At 38.1% G+C, this 19,935-nt stretch overlaps 1 protein-coding gene across 4 annotated transcripts in view; it reads right to left on the minus strand.

The window, feature by feature from the left end:
• ALKBH3 (alkB homolog 3, alpha-ketoglutarate dependent dioxygenase) overlaps positions 1–19,935 on the minus strand; it is a 101,459-nt gene that overhangs the window by 40,762 nt on the left and 40,762 nt on the right. For all 4 annotated transcript variants that reach the window (XM_037839451.1, XM_037839454.1, XM_037839453.1 and 1 more), the window contains exons 10-12: positions 18,945–19,048; positions 17,245–17,333; positions 4,088–4,297 (exon numbers count right to left, since the gene is read on the minus strand). In XM_037839451.1, coding sequence (XP_037695379.1) covers positions 4,088–4,297; positions 17,245–17,333; positions 18,945–19,048 — 403 coding nt within the window. The remainder of the gene's footprint in view (positions 1–4,087; positions 4,298–17,244; positions 17,334–18,944; positions 19,049–19,935) is intronic.

Below are 19,935 nucleotides of genomic sequence, written 5' to 3' on the forward strand. Positions count from 1 at the left end.
ATGTTTTAAATGACGTAACCATGTAAATTGCTTCACACAGTGCCTAGAACATTGAATCTCTCAATAAATGCTGGCTACTACTGTTAAAAAAAATAGTACACTTATAAAAAAGTGCTACCATCAATTGTAACAAATGTTCCACACCAACATTTGTTGGTAATGTGGTGTTGTATGGGAATCCTGTATTTTATCCATGGTTGTTCTGTAAACCCACAACTTGTCTAATAAAAAAATTAAATTAAAACAAAAAACCAGCTAATTGGAGTTTGAAAGAGATTGCTTTCCATAACCTTGGTGCACCCCAAATGTCTTGTTGACAGACATGAAAATTACAAATGTACAGCAGTGTACTAAGCCAGGTAGCTAAGAGTTACAGAAGGTCAGACTCCCACACAGAATATTAACCTAATTTATAATTTTAAATTTATGCTTTTACTTTGGGCTATATGAATCATAAGTCATGCTTCTCAGAGCTATCACCTGAGTTTAAAAAGAAAAGTAGACACAAATTTGCAATAACTATTTCCTTTCAATCTTCCAGAAAATGGATCATTATAATATAAAGGTGATGTATCCTAAGATACATTTCCAAGGTTGTCAACTCAAGCAAAGGCTTCCGTACTTCTAGTTTGGCTAGATTTGTAGAGAACCCAATTTTTGGAGTCTGTTAAGAAAAACCTGAAGGAATCTGTCCAAAAGTTTAAACGTGGGTCCTGTATATCCAAGAATGGAACTAATAAGTTCTAAAAGAGAAAGGTCATTTTTAAGCTTTATTCACTAATGCCATTATAATTTCAATATATTAAAATTCAGTTGCCTCAACTTAAACAAAAGCCAGAACTGAAGGAATATACAAAATTTGCATCAAACATCAAACTCAATCATAGTTAAGAATAGACAGGAAGCCAAAATTTACTAGAGTCAATAACCTGTGGTACTAACATGTTTATATGTCTTCCCAAATATATTTTTTCCCAAACAAAGCTAACTTTGTTTCAAGATCTCAGACAAATTTTCTTTCTTATTAAATCTTTATTTTCTTCAAATCAGCTACAATAGTTATAATGCTGATTCCCTTGCTACTGGCAGACAACGGGCTTTTACCACATTTTATAATCGGTGTTTCATGGCCTGTGCTTTCACTTGTTGTTCATCAAGACAGACTCCAAGAGGCCTTGAGGAGAAAACAGAGCTGCAATACAGGCAGCCTCCTTCTTAAACACAGATTTTGTTCCAAACTGTTTCTTTCAGATACAATATTGTATGTAGTAATTATGTTCTCAGTCCACATATTAACCTATACCATTACTGAAGTATATTACCAAGAAATCGCTCTTGATCACCATGTATAATATTTTTATATGCAAACATGAAGAGCTTCAGCTACCTGGAAGGGGAAGGAATGGGGTATTTCTGGGCATCACAACACTGCAAATGCTTAATAGCCGGAAGCCACTTGTATATAATTGTAAAACTAATTATCCCCAAACCACACTTTGGGAAAATTATTAAATTCTGATTTTATAAATAGGTCCCCAAAACATTCTTAAAGGAGGTGGTGGTGGTAAATGTGTGTGTAGAGTAACAGTAACTGAATACTTGACTAGTTAGCAACAAAGAAACAAGCAGTGAAGAAACAAAGACAGAGATAATACCAAAGATGATACCAGATGCACTATGGCTTGTTTGCCAGTAAGGAGGATGGAAGGATAACAGCACCAGCAAGTGCTACATCATGAACTCTTGGAGAAGAAAGACCTCTTCATCTTATTCATTGTTTCAGCCCCAGCTCCCAGAAACAGGCCTGGCAAAAACCTGATATTCTTAGCTTATGTATCTATTGAAGTTGTTAAACTGGTATCAAAGCAAACAAGATTATTATAGATTTAGGAATGTTAAATGTAAGCCCCATGGTAACCACAAAGAAAATATCAGAGAGTATGCAAACTCATGGAGACAGCAGAGTACAGGTTACCAGGATTGGGGGCAGGGGCAGTGGGGAGTTAATACAAAGTTAGTGCAGAGTTTCTGTATGGGGTGAGGGGAAAGATCTAGTAACGGATGGTGCTGAGGGTACTACAATACTGTGAATGTGATTAGTCCTACAGAATAGCATGCTGGGGAGGAGTTGGAGTGGGAAGATTTATGTTGTAAGTTTCCACAATTAAAAAAAAAGAGAGAGAAAGAAACTAAAGAGATAATGATAATTAAATGCAATACATGACACTGAATGGGATCTAAGAATAAAGAAGAAACGGCTCAAAATGACATTATTGGGACATAAGAAAAAACTGGAACATAGAACATAAGCTTTATAATGTTAAATTTCTTGCTAACTGTACTTCAGGTGATTACATAAGTGAATATCCTTGTTCATGGGATATGTACATGGGAGTATGACATGTGCAAAGAGTATGATGTGTGTAACCTGCTCTCAGATGTTCAGAAAATAGATAGACTAATACAGCAAAGATGACAAAATGTTAAAACTGGTGGATCTGGGTATCTGAAGGTGGGGGTTGGAGGATGTTAAAAGTTCTCTGGATGGGGTTTGTATTATTTTTCCAACTATCCCGTGAGTTTGAAATTATTTCAAGACAAAAAGTTTTTTAAAAAGTTGATATTCCCTATGTCTGGCTTGAGAAGAAGGTCTAAACTTAAAAATAACAGGAGCCTTGCTGAAGGCAGGATGAATTCTTCACATGCACGAACTTGGAATTTAAGTGAGTGAAAGCCTGTGTACAGAAGCATAATCATACCCAAAAAAGAACATGGTGAAGACTGGACAGTTTGGTTCTCAAGTAGTGCTCCTTGGGACATGAGAAGGCTGACTGCTAGTAAAAACTGTGACAGCTATTCAAAGTGCTCAGAGAGTGAGTTCATTAGACAAGTCACTGGCAACTGGCAATCTCCTGCTAACATATACCGAAGTTACTATCTAAACACAATCAAGGAAGGCCCAACCAATGGAAACCCTACCAACAAAAGGTACTTAATGGCTTATATGCAAAATTACTCAATATGTGTCAAAATACCATGTTTGGAAACCCAAATCCATGTCAAGAAAACAGCCCAGGCATGGATTTCACTCTCAGAGCCAAGATATCTGATGAAGAAGAGACATGAACACTGACCAACTAATAAGTACATGAGTTGGATTAGGTCAGAATCAGGAACAGCCTTGTGGACCTTCCACCCTGACTGGGTTTGGTTTCATGTTGCAAGCTGAATGATGGGGAACCTTGGTTGGGAAAAGGCACAAACCCTGGAATTCAGACAATTTGGTAGAGGTTTGTTCTTTTCCTAGCATTCCCACAATCTATCTGTTTTAGTCATAAGGTTCTACACTTTTTGATTAAAAAAAAAAAAATAATAGCCCTAGTATTCCTCAAATGTCATGTAAGCTAGGTAAGAGTTGGGGTAGAAAGCTGAAGTTATTATACAGTCAAGTTAGTCACTGATTTCCTCCTTGAACTTGGACCAACCGTCACCTCTGATAATCTGGCATTAGTTCCCTCTGTCTGTAAGAGTTAAAGCTTCATCTGCATTTCAGAAGAACGCTGAGAAGGCAGTGATGATGCAAGTGATGCTCCCTGATAGAAAAGTGGCAACATTATGATGAAAAGCACTTACTTAAAATAAAGCCTTCTTCAGGAGCAACTTCCTTGAGCCTCCTTCCTTTCCCTTCTTGCCCCACTAGCTTGAGTCATCCCTTTATAAACCGCCTTCATACCATTTACCACAATTGCAATTCTTTGAGTATTCACTAACATCTGTCTGCCCCCACCAGACTATACCTCCATGAGGAAAGAGACTGTATCTTTCCTTTCTGCCAATGTATTGGCAGTACTTGGTAACAAGCCACCAGCACTGGGCACATAGCAGGCAATTCCTCCAGGATGACTAAATGAATGAATGAGCACTGTGGAAGACAAAAGTCAACCATGGAGTGAATAACCAGTTGAAAAAATATCATCAACAAAACATACACTACTGTCCTCTAAATATGAAAATAGGAATTTTAGGAACTCTATCTTTTCTGCAGAATCAGAGAAGACAGGAAGAGCATAAACAAGAGAATACTCACTGGTGGGGGCTTCTTCCTCATCTCAAACACACGTGTGGCACCGAAACTGAGTGAAGCGATGATGGGGCACTTCCCTAGCGAGGGTTCATCATCACTGTGCCAGTCCACGCTATCTTTCTCGTTTCGGTAAAGATTGCAGAGCAAGGAGTTGAAGGTGCGGCCAGTGTTCTCTTCAATGCGGCGCTTTAGTATGCTCAGCACAGGATGCCACTGCAATCAATAGGCCAAGAAAAGGGCAGAGACACTCACATAAGTTACAAGGTGACCGCCACGTGGAAAAAGAGAAATAAAGGGCAAAATTAGTCAAGTTATTAACAGGCGCATGGAATAAGCAAACCACTTGGAAAACAAGAAATAGAAGGCAAGACAGTCGTTTAATTCCCTCCCATTATTTCTATTTTCAAGCAAGTTTACCTCCACAATTTTGTAAAGACACTAAATTTGGTACAGCAATGTCACAAAGACCAGGGCCTATCTACCAGTATCATCCTTTCCATGTTAAACACACAACCCTCACAAAGAAGTCAGTGTCAATATATTCAGGGCACTCACCTTGGTAAGTCACTAAGGCAGTAAGTGGAGCAGAGGCTAGTTTGCAACCACAGCTGAGGCCTTGCCAGGCAGTTAGACTGACTGAAGTCTAAAGAGTGAGAGAACTTTCCTGCTGGGTGGCCCTCTGTTCATTTTATTCCTATTTTATCATGAATGGCAGAATTGCTTTTTAAAAAAGATATTTAATATTCCCAGAGCTAGCTAACTTATTAAAAATAGATCCTTATGGGGGAAAAACATTCTTTTCTATAGAATGGGAATCATGACATACCCTCAACACATACCCTCAATAAGTGTGCAGGCTATGAACTACAGATTTAAACAGATTCCACAGCCCATCCTTCTGGGCACTGGGCTCACTTATATAGTGTATATTGGGAACTTGAAGAGAAACCACTGTCTTATCATGTAACTAGAGAAAGCTTGATCCCAGACCTCAAGTTGTAGTCGGTAGATACAATCAGTACAGCCAATAATGGCTCTTGCTAGAATTTTGTCTTTCCTCCTCTCAGTACACTCAAGTTTTATAGAGCTTCCTTTAGGACAGCAGTTCGAAAATGTACACTATTAAAAAGTATTGAAGGTAGAGGCGGGGCAAGATGGCAGACTGGTGAGCTGTATGTTTTAGTTACTCCTCCAGGAAAGTAGGCAGAAAGCCAGGAACTGCGTGGACTGGACACCACAGAGCAATCTGACTTTGGGCATACTTCATACAACACTCATGAAAACGTGGAACTGCTGAGATCAGCGAAATCTGTAAGTTTTTGCGGCCAGGGGACCCGCGCCCCTCCCTGCCAGGCTCAGTCCCGTGGGAGGAGGGGCTGTCAGCTCCGGGAAGGAGAAGGGAGAACTGCAGTGGCAGCCCTTATCGGAATCTCATTCTACTGATCCAAACTTCAACCATAGATAGACTGAGACCAGACACCAGAGAATCTGAGAGCAGTCAGCCCAACAGAGAGGAGACAGGCATAGGGAAAAAAAACAACACGAAAAACTCCAAAATAAAAGCGGACGATTTTTGGAGTTCTGGTGAACATAGAAAGGGGAAGGGCCCTGAGGCGCATATGCAAATCCCGAAGAAAAGCTGATCTCTCTGCCCTGTGGACCTTTCCTTAATGGCCCTGGTTGCTTTGTCTCTTAGCATTTCAATAACCCATTAGATCTCTGAGGAGGGCCCTTTTTTTTTTTTTTTTAAATCCTTTTTTCTTTTTCTAAAACAATTACTCTAAGAAGCCCAATACAGAAAGCTTCAAAGACTTGCAATTTCGGCAGGTCAAGTCAAGAGCAGAACTAGGAGAGCTCTGAGACAAAACGCAATAATCCAGTGGCTGAGAAAATTCACTAAACACCACAATTTCCCAAGAAAAGGGGGGTGTCCGCTCACAGCCATCATCCTGGTGGACAGGAAACACTCCTGCCCATCGCCAGCCCCATAGCCCAGAACTGCCCCAGACAACCCAGTGTGACGGAAGTGCTTCAAATAACAGGCACACACCACAAAACTGGGAGTGGACATTAGCCTTCCCTGCAACCTCAGCTGACTGTCCCAGAGTTGGGAAGGTAGAGCAGTGTGAATTAACAAAGCCCCATTCAGCCATCATTTCAGCAGACTGGGAGCCTCCCTACACAGCCCAGCAGCCCAGAACTGCCCTGGGGGGACGGCACTCACATGTGACACAGCACAGTCATCCCTCAACAGAGGACCCGGGGTGCACGGCCTGGAAGAGGGGCCCACTTGCAAGTCTCAGGAGCCATACGCCAATACCAAGGACTTGTGGGTCAGTGGCAGAGACAAACTGTGGCAGGACTGAACTGAAGGATTAGACTATTGCAGCAGCTTTAAAACTCTAGGATCACCAGGGAGATTTGATTGTTAGGGCCACCCCCCCCTCCCTGACTGCCCAGAAACACGCCCCATATACAGGGCAGGCAACACCAACTACACACGCAAGCTTGGTACACCTATTGGACCCCACAAGACTCACTCCCCCACTCACCAAAAAGGCTAAGCAGGGGAGAACTGGCTTGTGGAGAACAGGTGGCTCGTGGATGCCACCTGCTGGTTAGTTAGAGAAAGTGTACTCCACGAAGCTGTAGATCTGATAAATTAGAGATAAGGACTTCAATTGGTCTACAAATCCTAAAAGAACCCTATCAAGTTCAGCAAATGCCACGAGGCCAAAAACAACAGAAAATTATAAAGCATATGAAAAAACCAGACGATATGGATAACCCAAGCCCAAGCACCCAAATCAAAAGACCAGAAGAGACACAGCACCTAGAGCAGCTACTCAAATTACTAAAGATGAACAATGAGACCATAGTACGGGATATAAAGGAAATCAAGAAGACCCTAGAAGAGCATAAAGAAGACATTGCAAGACTAAATAAAAAAATGGATGATCTTATGGAAATTAAAGAAACTGTTGACCAAATTAAAAAGATTCTGGACACTCATAGTACAAGACTAGAGGAAGTTGAACAATGAATCAGTGACATGGAAGATGACAGAATGGAAAATGAAAGCATAAAAGAAAGAATGGAGAAAAAAATTGAAAAAATCGAAATGGACCTCAGGGATATGATAGATAATATGAAACGTCCAAATATAAGACTCATTGGTGTCCCAGAAGGGGAAGAAAAGGGTAAAGGTCTAGGAAGAGTATTCAAAGAAATTGTTGGGGAAAACTTTCCAAATCTTCTAAACAACATAAATACACAAATCATAAATGCTCAGCGAACCCCAAATAGAATAAATCCAAATAAACCCACTCCGAGACATATACTGATCACACTGTCAAACACGGAAGAGAAGGAGCAAGTTCTGAAAGCAGCAAGAGAAAAGCAATTCACCACATACAAAGGAAACAGCATAAGACTAAGTACTGACTACTCAGCAGCCACCATGGAGGCGAGAAGGCAGTGGCACAATATATTTAAAATTCTGAGTGAGAAAAATTTCCAACCAAGAATACTTTATCCAGCAAAGCTCTCCTTCAAATTTGAGGGAGAGCTTAAATTTTTCACAGACAAACAAATGCTGAGAGAATTTGCTAACAAGAGACCTGCCCAACTGGAGATACTCAAGGGAGCCCTACAGACAGAGAAACAAAGACAGGACAGAGAGACTTGGAGAAAGGTTCAGTACTAAAGAGATTCGGTATGGGTACAATAAAGGATATTAATAGAGAGAGGGAAAAATATGGCAAACATAAACCAAAGGATAAGATGGCCGATTCAAGAAATGCCTTCACGGTTATAACGTTGAATGTAAATGGATTAAACTCCCCAATTAAAAGATATAGATTCGCAGAATGGATCAAAAAAAATGAACCATCCATATGTTGCATACAAGAGACTCATCTTAGACACAGGGACACAAAGAAACTGAAAGTGAAAGGATGGAAAAAAATATTTCATGCAAGCTACAGCCAAAAGAAAGCAGGTGTAGCAATATTAATCTCAGATAAAATAGACTTCAAATGCAGGGATGTTTTGAGAGACAAAGAAGGCCACTACATACTAATAAAAGGGGCAATTCAACAAGAAGAAATAACAATCGTAAATGTCTATGCACCCAATCAAGGTGCCACAAAATACATGAGAGAAACACTGGCAAAACTAAAGGAAGCAATGGATGTTTCCACAATAATTGTGGGAGACTTAAACACATCACTCTCTCCTATAGATAGATCAACCAGACAGAAGACCAATAAGGAAATTGAAAACCTAAACAATCTGATAAATGAATTAGATTTAACAGACATCTACAGGACATTACATCCCAAATCACCAGGATACACATACTTTTCTAGTGCTCACGGAACCTTCTCCAGAATAGATAATATGCTAGGACATAAAAAAAGCCTCAATAAATTTAAAAAGATTGAAATTATTCAAAGCACATTCTCTGACCACAATGGAATACAATTAGAAGTCAATAACCATCAGAGACTTAGAAGATTGACAAACACCTGGAGGTTAAACAACACACTCCTAAACAATCAGTGGGTTAAAGAAGAAATAGCAAGAGAAATTGCTAAATATATAGAGACGAATGAAAATGAGAACACAACATACCAAAACCTATGGGATGCAGCAAAAGCAGTGCTAAGGGGGAAATTTATAGCACTAAACGCATATATTAAAAAGGAAGAAAGAGCCAAAATCAAAGAACTAATGGATCAACTGAAGAAGCTAGAAAATGAACAGCAAACCAATCCTAAACCAAGTAGAAGAAAAGAAATAACAAGGATTAAAGCAGAAATAAATGACATAGAGAACAAAAAAACAATAGAGAGGATAAATATCACCAAAAGTTGGTTCTTTGAGAAGATCAACAAGATTGACAAGCCCCTAGCTAGACTGACAAAATAAAAAAGAGAGAAGACCCATATAAACAAAATAATGAATGAAAAAGGTGACATAACTGCAGATCCTGAAGAAATTAAAAAAATTATAAGAGGATACTATGAACAACTGTATGGCAACAAACTGGATAATGTAGAGGAAATGGACAATTTCCTGGAAACATATGAACAACCTAGACTGACCAGAGAAGAAATAGAAGACCTCAACCAACCCATCACAAGCAAAGAGATCCAATCAGCCATCAAAAATCTTCCCACAAATAAATGCCCAGGGCCAGATGGCTTCACAGGGGAATTCTACCAAACTTTCCAGAAAGAACTGACACCAATCTTACTCAAACTCTTTCAAAACATTGAAGAAAATGGAACACCACCTAACTCATTTTATGAAGCTAACATCAATCTAATACCAAAACCAGGCAAAGATGCTACAAAAAAGGAAAACTACCGGCCAATCTCCCTAATGAATATAGATGCAAAAATCCTCAACAAAATACTTGCAAATCGAATCCAAAGACACATTAAAAAAATCATACACCATGACCAAGTGGGGTTTATTCCAGGCATGCAATGATGGTTCAACATAAGAAAATCAATCAACGTATTACAACACATTAAGAAGTCAAAAGGGAAAAATCAGTTGATCATCTCAATAGATGCTGAAAAAGCATTTGACAAAATCCAACATCCCTTTTAGATAAAAACACTTCAAAAGGTAGGAATTGAAGGAAACTTCCTCAACATGATAAAGAGCATATATGAAAAACCCACAGCCAGCATAGTACTCAATGGTGAGAGACTGAAAGCCTTCCCTCTAAGATCAGGAACAAGACAAGGATGCCCGCTGTCACCACTGTTATTCAACATTGTGCTGGAAGTGCTAGCCAGGGCAATCCGGCAAGACAAAGAAATAAAAGGCATCCAAATTGGAAAAGAAGAAGTAAAACTGTCATTGTTTGCAGATGATATGATCTTATATCTAGAAAACCCTGAGAAATCGACGATACAGCTACTGGAGCTAATAAAAAAATTTAGCAAAGTAGCGGGATACAAGGTTAATGCACATAAGTCAATAATGTTTCTATATGCTAGAAATGAACAAACTGAAGAGACACTCAAGAAAAAGATACCATTTTCAATAGCAACTAAAAAAATCAAGTACCTAGGAATAAACTTAACCAAAGATGTAAAAGACCTATACAAAGAAAACTACATAACTCTACTAAAAGAAATAGAAGGGGACCTTAAAAGATGGAAAAATAGTCCATGTTCATGGATAGGAAGACTAAATGTCATTAAGATGTCAATTCTACCCAAACTCATCTACAGATTCAATGCAATCCCAATCAAAATTCCAACAACCTACTTTGCAGACTTGGAAAAGCTAGTTATCAAATTTATTTGGAAAGGGAAGATGCCTCGAATTGCTAAAGACACTCTAAAAAAGAAAAACGAAGTGGGAGGACTTACACTCCCTGACTCTGAAGCTTATTATAAAGCCACAGTTGCCAAAACAGCATGGTACTGGCACAAAGATAGACATATAGATCAATGGAATCGAATTGAGAATTCGGAGATAGACCCTCAGATCTATGGCCGACTGATCTTTGATAAGGCCCCCAAAGTCACTGAACTGAGTCATAATGGTCTTTTCAACAAATGGGGCTGGGAGAGTTGGATATCCATATCCAAAAGAATGAAAGAGGACCCCTACCTCACCCCCTACACAAAAATTAACTCAAAATGGACCAAAGATCTCAATATAAAAGAAAGTACCATAAAACTCCTAGAAGATAATGTAGGAAAACATCTTCAAGACCTTGTATTAGGTGGCCACTTCCTAGACTTTACACCCAAAGCACAAGCAACAAAAGAAAAAATAGATAAATGGGAACTCCTCAAGCTTAGAAGTTTCTGCACCTCAAATGAATTTCTCAAAAAGGTAAAGAGGCAGCCAACTCAATGGGAAAAAATTTTTGGAAACCATGTATCTGACAAAAGACTGATATCTTGCATATATAAAGAAATCCTACAACTCAATGACAATAGTACAGTCAGCCCAATTATAAAATGGGCAAAAGATATGAAAAGACAGTTCTCTGAAGAGGAAATACAAATGGCCAAGAAACACATGAAAAAATGTTCAGCTTCACTAGCTATTAGAGAGATGCAAATTAAGACCACAATGAGATACCATCTAACACCGGTTAGAATGGCTGCCATTAAACAAACAGGAAACTACAAATGCTGGAGGGGATGTGGAGAAATTGGAACTCTTATTCACTGTTGGTGGGACTGTATAATGGTTCAGCCACTCTGGAAGTCAGTCTGGCAGTTCCTTAGAAAACTAGATATAGAGCTACCATTCGATCCAGCGATTGCACTTCTCGGTATATACCCGGAAGATCGGAAAGCAGTGACACGAACAGATATCTGCACGCCAATGTTCATAGCAGCATTATTCACAATTGCCAAGAGATGGAAACAACCCAAATGTCCTTCAACAGATGAGTGGATAAATAAAATGTGGTATATACACACGATGGAATACTACGCGGCAGTAAGAAGGAACGATCTCGTGAAACATATAACAACATGGATGAACCTTGAAGACATAATGCTGAGCGAAATAAGCCAGGCACAAAAAGAGAAATATTATATGCTACCACTTATGTGAACTTTGAAAAATGTAAAACAAATGGCATATAATGTAGAATGTAGGGGAACTAGCAATAGAGAGCAATTAAGGAAGGGGGAACAATAATCCAAGAAGAACAGATAAGCTATTTAACGTTCTGGGGATGCCCAGGAATGACTATGGTCTGTTAATTTCTGATGGATATAGTAGGAGCAAGTTCACAGAAATGTTGCTCTATTAGGTAACTTTCTTGGGGTAAAGTAGGAACATGTTGGAAGTAAAGCAGTTATCTTAGGTTAGTTGTCTTTTTCTTACTCCCTTGTTATGGTCTCTTTGAAATGTTCTTTTATTGTATGTTTGTTTTCTTTTTAACTTTTTTTTCATACAGTTGATTTAAAAAAGAAGGGATAGTTAAAAAAAAAAAAAAAAAAGAAAAACAAGGAAAAAAAAAGATGTAGTGCCCCCTTGAGGAGCCTGTGGAGAATGCAGGGGTATTCGCCTAACCCACCTCCATGGTTGCTAACATGACCACAGACATAGGGGACTGGTGGTTTGATGGGTTGAGCCCTCTACCACAGGTTTTACCCTTGGGAAGACGGTTGCTGCAAAGGAGAGGCTAGGCCTCCCTATGGTTGTGCCTAAGAGCCTCCTCCCGAATGCCTCTTTGTTGCTCAGATGTGGCCCTGTCTCTCTAGCTAAGCCAACTTGAAAGGTGAAATCACTGCCCTCCCCCCTACGTGGGATCAGACACCCAGGGGAGTGAATCTCCCTGGCAACGTGGAATATGACTCCCGGGGATGAATCTAGACCTGGCGTCATGGGATGGAGAACATCTTCTTGACCAAAAGGGGGATGTGAAAGGAAATGAAATAAGCTTCAGTGGCAGAGAAATTCCAAAAGGAGCCGAGAGGTCACTCTGGTGGGCACTCTTACGCACACTTTAGACAACCCTTTTTAGGTTCCAAAGAATTGGGGTAGCTGGTGGTGGATACCTGAAACTATCAAACTACAACCCAGAACCCATGAATCTTGAAGACAGTTGTATAAAAATGTAGCTTATGAGGGGTGACAATGGATTGGGAAAGCTATAAGGACCACACTCCACTTTGTCTAGTTTGTGGATGGATGAGTAGAAAAATAGGGGAAGGAAACAAACAGACAAAGGTACCCAGTGTTCTTTTTTACTTCAATTGCTCTTTTTCAGTCTAATTATTATTCTTGTTATTTTTGTTTCTGTGCTAATGAAGGTGTCAGGGATTGATTTGGGTGATGAATGTACCACTATGTAATGGTAGTGTAAACAATCGAAAGTACGATTTGTTTTGTATGACTGCGTGGTATGTGAATATATCTCAATAAAATGAAGATTTAAAAAAAAAAAAAAAAAAAAGTATTGAAGACCTGAAAGAACTTTTGTTTATGTAGGTTACAGCTAATATTTACCAGATTAAAAATTAAAACAAAATTTAACTATTGACTCATTTTAAAAAGCAATAATAAATGCATTACATGTTAACATAAATATTCTTTTATGAAAAATAACTATTTTCCAATACAAAAAAATTGATGAGTGGCACTGTTTTGCAAATCTCTTTGTTGTCTGGCTTAATAGAAGACAGTTGCTTCTCATACCTCTTCTGCATTCAATCTGTTAGAATTTATTGTTTTGGTTGAAGTGTATGAAGAAAATACATAGATACGTAGTTGGAAAAGAGAGTTGGAAAAGGTAATTCATAGCCTTTACAAATAACATGTAAATATATTTGTAAAAAATATATAATCAAACAATTGTAGATATTTTTCTTTGATATTACACCAAAACTCAGCAAGTGCTAATTTCTTAAAGGTTAGCTGTGATGTGGAATCTAAAACTATATAAATGTTATATTTAAAACCACTGGTCTAGCTTGCACTCTGAATGGGTCTTTTAACCGTACATGATTTTATAACATCAAGCACTGGTCATCTGGAAAATGTCAGCTCACTAAGTTATGCAGCTCTTCTAAAATGCTGACACATTTCATTATACAATAACAACAACAGCAAAAATCACATTCATTAATATCACCACCAATCTCATCAGAAAAGTCTAAGTAAGGGGAAGTGGTCAGGCTCAAAGTGGCCAATACCAGTTTTCCAAAATTCTGATTTTGCTTGAAAACTCAACTTTTATCATTAATCCTGTCCATTGTTTTCCTTGAAGTGACACTCAATTTATTCTTTTATGAGAAAACGTCTGTCAAATTCTCAAGTCTGAACAAGAATAGTTTGTCTGTCAGTTGTTCTTTTAAGTAAAAACGGTCCATGAAAAAAGTTAGTTAGTTCAGCTCATAACTCAAACAATCACACAAGTGTTTTTCCTCAAGATAGTCATCACCCTTTGGTTTGCAGCAGAAGTGCTTTATGTGTCCTTTCCATTTCATCAAACAAAATATTAAAAAGACAGATTTAAAGGTTGAGATTTTTAGGAGTTAGTAATTTTTACTTATTTATAAAGGGACATTCTTAAGTGAAATCAGCATTTTGTTTTGTTTGATTTTTACTGGAAATACCTCAGTGTGACGAATATACAATGTCTTCTAGTACAGTTTGGTTACAATGCCTTGATTCATGCTAAGGCACTAGCAGTTTTATCCACCATTAATTTTGTCCACCAGTGCAAATTCAACTATGGAAATAGTTTTGACCTTGTGGACACCCAAAGGCTTTTGAGGACACCTCTCCAGGAACCCACAGATTATACTTTGAGAACTACTGCTTTAGAGAACACCTTAAAAGTCCATGTTATATGTTTGGTAGTGAAGGAATGAATGTTCCAGCAAAGAAAAGCATAATATTATTATTAAGCATATCCCATGGCTACTATCAAGGAAAACTGCTGGGGAAGCATATGTGGGAATCACTCAGCTTTGCTGTGATGTTCAAACCATGGGATTCTTTGTAAATATTAACTTTATATTCTAAGCAGAGGATTTTAATAAGTAAACAGTAAAACCAACAAACAAAACTTAGCTGAATAAAACAGAAATGTTAATAAATTCCAAAAAGTAATTACAATAATAATGTTAGCAAGCTGAATTTTGTATATGGAGATAAAAATGATACTAGATTTATATACTTGACAAGAAAGACAAGAAAAACAAGAATGCAAAGGAGAGAGCTCTTCTGCAATGTGACTGAGAAACTAATTAGCAAAATCCCTGACTTGCTGAGGTTCTGCACTGTGATAACATCAAGTTTGCATTATGCTTTTAAGTGAGTATATTTTTTTCTTGGTTATTTTTGGTGATGAAGTACAGAGAGAAGGAGAAAAAAGAGAAAAAAGAACTAGAGGACTAAATTTAGACTCTCCAACCAATATTCTATACGGTTTCCTCAGAACTGAGAGTTTAAATTAAAATTCAGTGTCATCTCACTGTTCAGTGAAGACATTCTATCCTTAAAAGACATTTGAGGAAGAAACGATGAGAATATATGAATCACAGAAGTAAAAGGACCTATGCAGTGGATCTAAACTCTGTTTTGTAGAGTCCTAGAGAACCATAGAGGTGCTTCTGGAGCTACAGTCTGAGAAAAAGAAGGTTAAATTGGCAGGACTTGCAGTCTACCTCTGCTTCAGACAAGGCATTCTAGTTTTATCTGCTTTCTATATTGGATTCGTATAAGATTTAATTTGAACAAAGACTAAAAGAAGTTTAAAAACCTATGATTGAACCTACTCCTTTTCTATGGGATATTAAGCTGAAGGTAACACTTCAATTTTAAAGGTAAACAAGTATTTGAACCCGTATACACACACATTAATGAATCTCCTTTAAAAAAATCTGAGAAAGAGGCATTTTAAAAAATTTTTCAAGACTGTACATAAATAAACTAAATCTATTAGCAAAACATATGAAATGAGCCAGAAAAATCCAAATAAAAAAATTTTAATTTGACAACCTTAACATCTAACAAAAGGGGCTTGCTTGAATAAATTATGGTATACACACATCATGAAATACTATGCAGTCATTAAGTATGACATTGTAGAAGGAACAATGATAGAACACAATTTATAGTTAAATGGAACACAATATACAGAATTGATTTTATTCTTATAGAAAAAATTCTCTACGTATATTTGCCTAAAATAAGAGAAGATTGGAACCAAAACATCAGGTGATGTAAGTATTAGGAATTTCAATATTATTCTTTGTGCTTATCTAAAATTTCTAAATTTTTAATAATGAGAACATATTTCTTACATCACTTTAAAAATTATCATTAAAATAATTCTTTTGAAGGAATGTCAAAATGTCCCCAAAGTGGAAGACAATGCTACTTTACGCAGCAGATCCTGTGTGTCTTACGCTTATTCTAAAACAGTATTATCAACCCAGGGGCAATTTTTCCCCTCAGCAGACATTTTGCAATGTCTGGAAACATTTTTGATTGTTATGACAGGGTGGGGAATGCTACTGGCATTTAGTGGGTAGAGTTCAGGACAGCGCCCCACAACAAAGAATTATCATCAATAGCACGGAGGTTGAGAACTTTAACTAGACTGAATAAAAAAGAACTTCTTCTCCAGAGCCTGTTTATTCCTCAATTTCTCTGCTCTGAATAGTGGCAAGGAGGTAAATTAATTCTGACAGAAACATGAAGAGCAGTCTATATGGGATTGGCCTAATTAAATTCTCTCCATGTTTCCAAATCAACCTCAGATATAAAGGGCCCCAACACTTCCCTGGGTCACACTCTAAATGCAGCCCCTAGAAACCAAAGCAAGCAGATATTCTTCTATGTATCAGCCATGTACGCCCACTCAATATTTTATCCCTGGACATTTTAGTAAAGAGGTAGTTTGTGACTACAAGTACTGGGAGCTCTAACATGTGTCACCACTTCTGTTTATCTGAATACCATAAGCAAAACTCCATTTTCTTCAAACTTTCTTTCAATAAAGCACAACATTCTTTGCCAAAGGCAAGGTTCCAGGGACTAAACAGGGAGCTATTTCTTGGACCTTAACTCCATCCTCTGGACAAGCTTAATTTATAGACTAGAATATCTTTGTCTACTGTTACGGAAATTTTTAAAAACAAAAGCAGCAGTAGAAACAAGCCAAAGCATGATAAGTTGGAAGTCTGAGAGCAGCAGCCAGAGAATGAATACAAAGCCAACAAGAAAAACACCAGATTTTTCCGCAAATGGCAAGAGAGTCTGAGAAATGGAAAGACATTCTAACACCACGGGTCAGTCACAGGGACTTGGCCCCACAGCAAATGTATACCAGGCTGTACACAGAAGGGCTACAGCCAGAAAAGCTTGGGAAATGAGGAGAGTAGGAGAAAAAATGGTCCACTTTCTTGAAATCCTGGATTCTGGTTCCAATTTATTCTAGTACCAGTTTTTTTCTCATCCTCTGAATTCATCTATGGATCAGAAGCATATAAAGGGTAACAGGCACAAAGACTCATATTTGAACCCAGAGTATTTGTTGAACTAGGAGCCATCAAGCATCTCTGCAAGGTAATTTACTGTTATTTTTACAGAACTCTATGTTTATAGTATATAGTCTATAAAACCATACCAACGACAATATTCCAACATACGTGAGGATTTGGTTCCATAGTGATTCTTGAATAAGTGTAAGGAAGTTCTCCATACCATGCTGTGAGTCTTGGTTGCTGATAAGTTATATCTAAGAAAGAAAATAAAGGGCCTTTGAAATGGTTTAGTGCTACTTAAGGTGTACCTACTGAGTGCCAACTCTGTGCTTTGCAATGTGCAAGAAGCTATGAGAAATAAAAAGGAAGAATAAGGATGGGGTCTGACCCAAGGTTCCACTTTCATAGAGGACATGGGATTTGATTAGAATGGGTAAGAGCTAAAAGGAAGAAAAAACAAAAGAACGTACTATGACAGAAACTCTGAGAATAGAATATGTATGAATATGTATGACTTGTTTACATTAGTGTTGACAAACACAAGAGTGAAGAAGTCACACTGGGAAGACTTTCGAAGGTTTCAAAAAGCAAGATATGGACTCTGAACCCTTGTAGGTGGGAATTTGTGGCACTAGAGTCCATATCTAGAAATAAGGCAAATTGTTCACCCATGTGTCCAACATTGTAAACCTTTTGATTTCAAATGAAGAAAAAAGTACTCTGACCAACCATAGCATGTAGCTAATTTGAGTCAGAAGTTTTTGATGTCCAAATTTATTTAGAGAGGGAGTTATCCACAGATCTACTATTTTTTCCACAACTGAGATCAACCAAAACAACACCAATAACAATAAAAGCAGCTAACATTCAATGAAGGCTTACTATGTACCAGGCATTCCATGAAGCACTTATCATGCATTATTTCCTTCAATTATCACAATAACCTTATAAGGTAGGTATCATTATTAGCTTTATTTTACAGAAAAGAAAACCAAGGATCAGAGAGTTACTTAACTGTAATTTGCTTAAAATTAACAATTATTTTGAATGACAGAGCCAACAATCAAAGCCAAATCTGTCACCAAAAGCTCTGCTATTGAAACTGCTAGGAGTTGGGAAAACATAGCCCTGAAAAAGCTGACCCCTATTCTGATGTCTGAGTCACAAAAATGAAGATGGTGCTTGCTATGCCTCTTTCTTTACAGAAAATGTAAACTCACTCATGGTGGCAGAGAGGAAATTATCTGCCGAAGCACATCCGCCCTCCAGTGACCACCAGAGGTATAACAGGTACCGCTGCTTGTGGATGCACATAGGGGATCAGGTTCCCAGTCAGGCAATAAACTGTGCCTTGTCAACCTTACAAGCTCAGGAAAGTACAGAAGCTGAAGCTAAAGGAGTCTGGACTTCTCTGGTGAAAGTAAATTGAGAATAAAAAGTCAGTAAGAAGGATAGCAAAAGACCATCCCAAACAGGATCAAAAAAAGAGAGAAAGCTCTGGAAGTTTGTATGAAGAAAGAGGAAAGTTGGCACCATTTGAACTAATAAAGGCAGTGAACAAAGACAAAGGGAGATAAATATGTCAACCAGAGTTCAGCCACACTAAGCTTGCTTTGATTTCCTGAACTCTCACCTCCATTTCCTGATTCCTGCCAAGTTCACTCTGATCTCTGGGCATTCCACCTACCGTTCTTTTCTGCCTGGAATACTCTTTTGACTAGCTAATTCCTACAGAGCTATACGGTCTCAGTTAGGTTTTGAACCTCTGTTTAAGACTGGTTGCTGTGAGAAAAGGCAATGGTATTAGCAGAACTTAGGGGAGGAAGGCCAGGCAGCAACAACTACAATCTCAGAATTCTACTTACCCTCTCTGATACCTGTCCTCTGTTTCCAGGGAACATCCTGAAGAAGCTGTTCCAGTATCCCGTCTGCTTCTTTTAAATCAAGAAAGCCAGGATACAAACGCAGCCTTGATGCAGAAAGAACCCAGGAAAGATGGGTTAGACTTTAACCATTAGAAGAACAAATTGATTTAGATGTTTCCTTTAATCTGGATGAAATCATTTTACCACATCTCCCATGGCAAGCAGAGCCTATTATCACCCAGGTCATGATGTGCCTGATGTAAATTAAATTCCTTTCATGTTAAGACATATGAAAGAGGAAATGGAGGATAAAGGGATACAATGAAGCTTGTATTTATTTATGTATTTATTTTTGTGCTAATCAGATAGATTATGGTTCAAATACTGCTCCAGCATGGATTAGCTTTGGGAACTTGGGCAAGCTGCTTAACCTCTCTGAAACTAGATTTCCTCATCTGTAACATGAAGATGATATCCATCACATATGGACACTGTGAAGGGTAAATAAAATAACTAATAGAAGGCCTAGCTCTGTGTTATCTTAACCATTCGTAGTCTTCTGAGACTATGTCAATTCTAGTGAAAGCTAGAGAACATTATCTGACTGTATCAAAATAAAGATATCCAAATGAGGGTTCTTTCTGTCACTGCAAATATGGTTATTTCAACAATGCCAGCCAGCTCAAAATATTTTTGGATTTCCTTCTTAAGAAATGTTCTGAAAGTCCATGGAACAGTCTCTTGACTGTTTGGTGGTAGCAAACTGAAAGTGCATTTGATTTTTGAAAGAGCCAAAGTTCACCTGCAAAGCCATACCTTGTTAAAAATGAGATGTGATCAAAATAATGCAACTAATTTTCTTGTGTGACTGATAAACTCACTTAAAAGAGAGAGATTCCAAAAAGGGTTATGAACAATGGAAATGCCATTGGAATAATTAGAGCTTTCCAGGTCCAGAGGATGCTCTTTAAGGGCAATTCATTCAGATGTG

Source organism: Choloepus didactylus, chromosome 6 (genome assembly GCF_015220235.1).
Source record: "Choloepus didactylus isolate mChoDid1 chromosome 6, mChoDid1.pri, whole genome shotgun sequence".
NCBI lineage: Eukaryota > Metazoa > Chordata > Mammalia > Pilosa > Megalonychidae > Choloepus > Choloepus didactylus.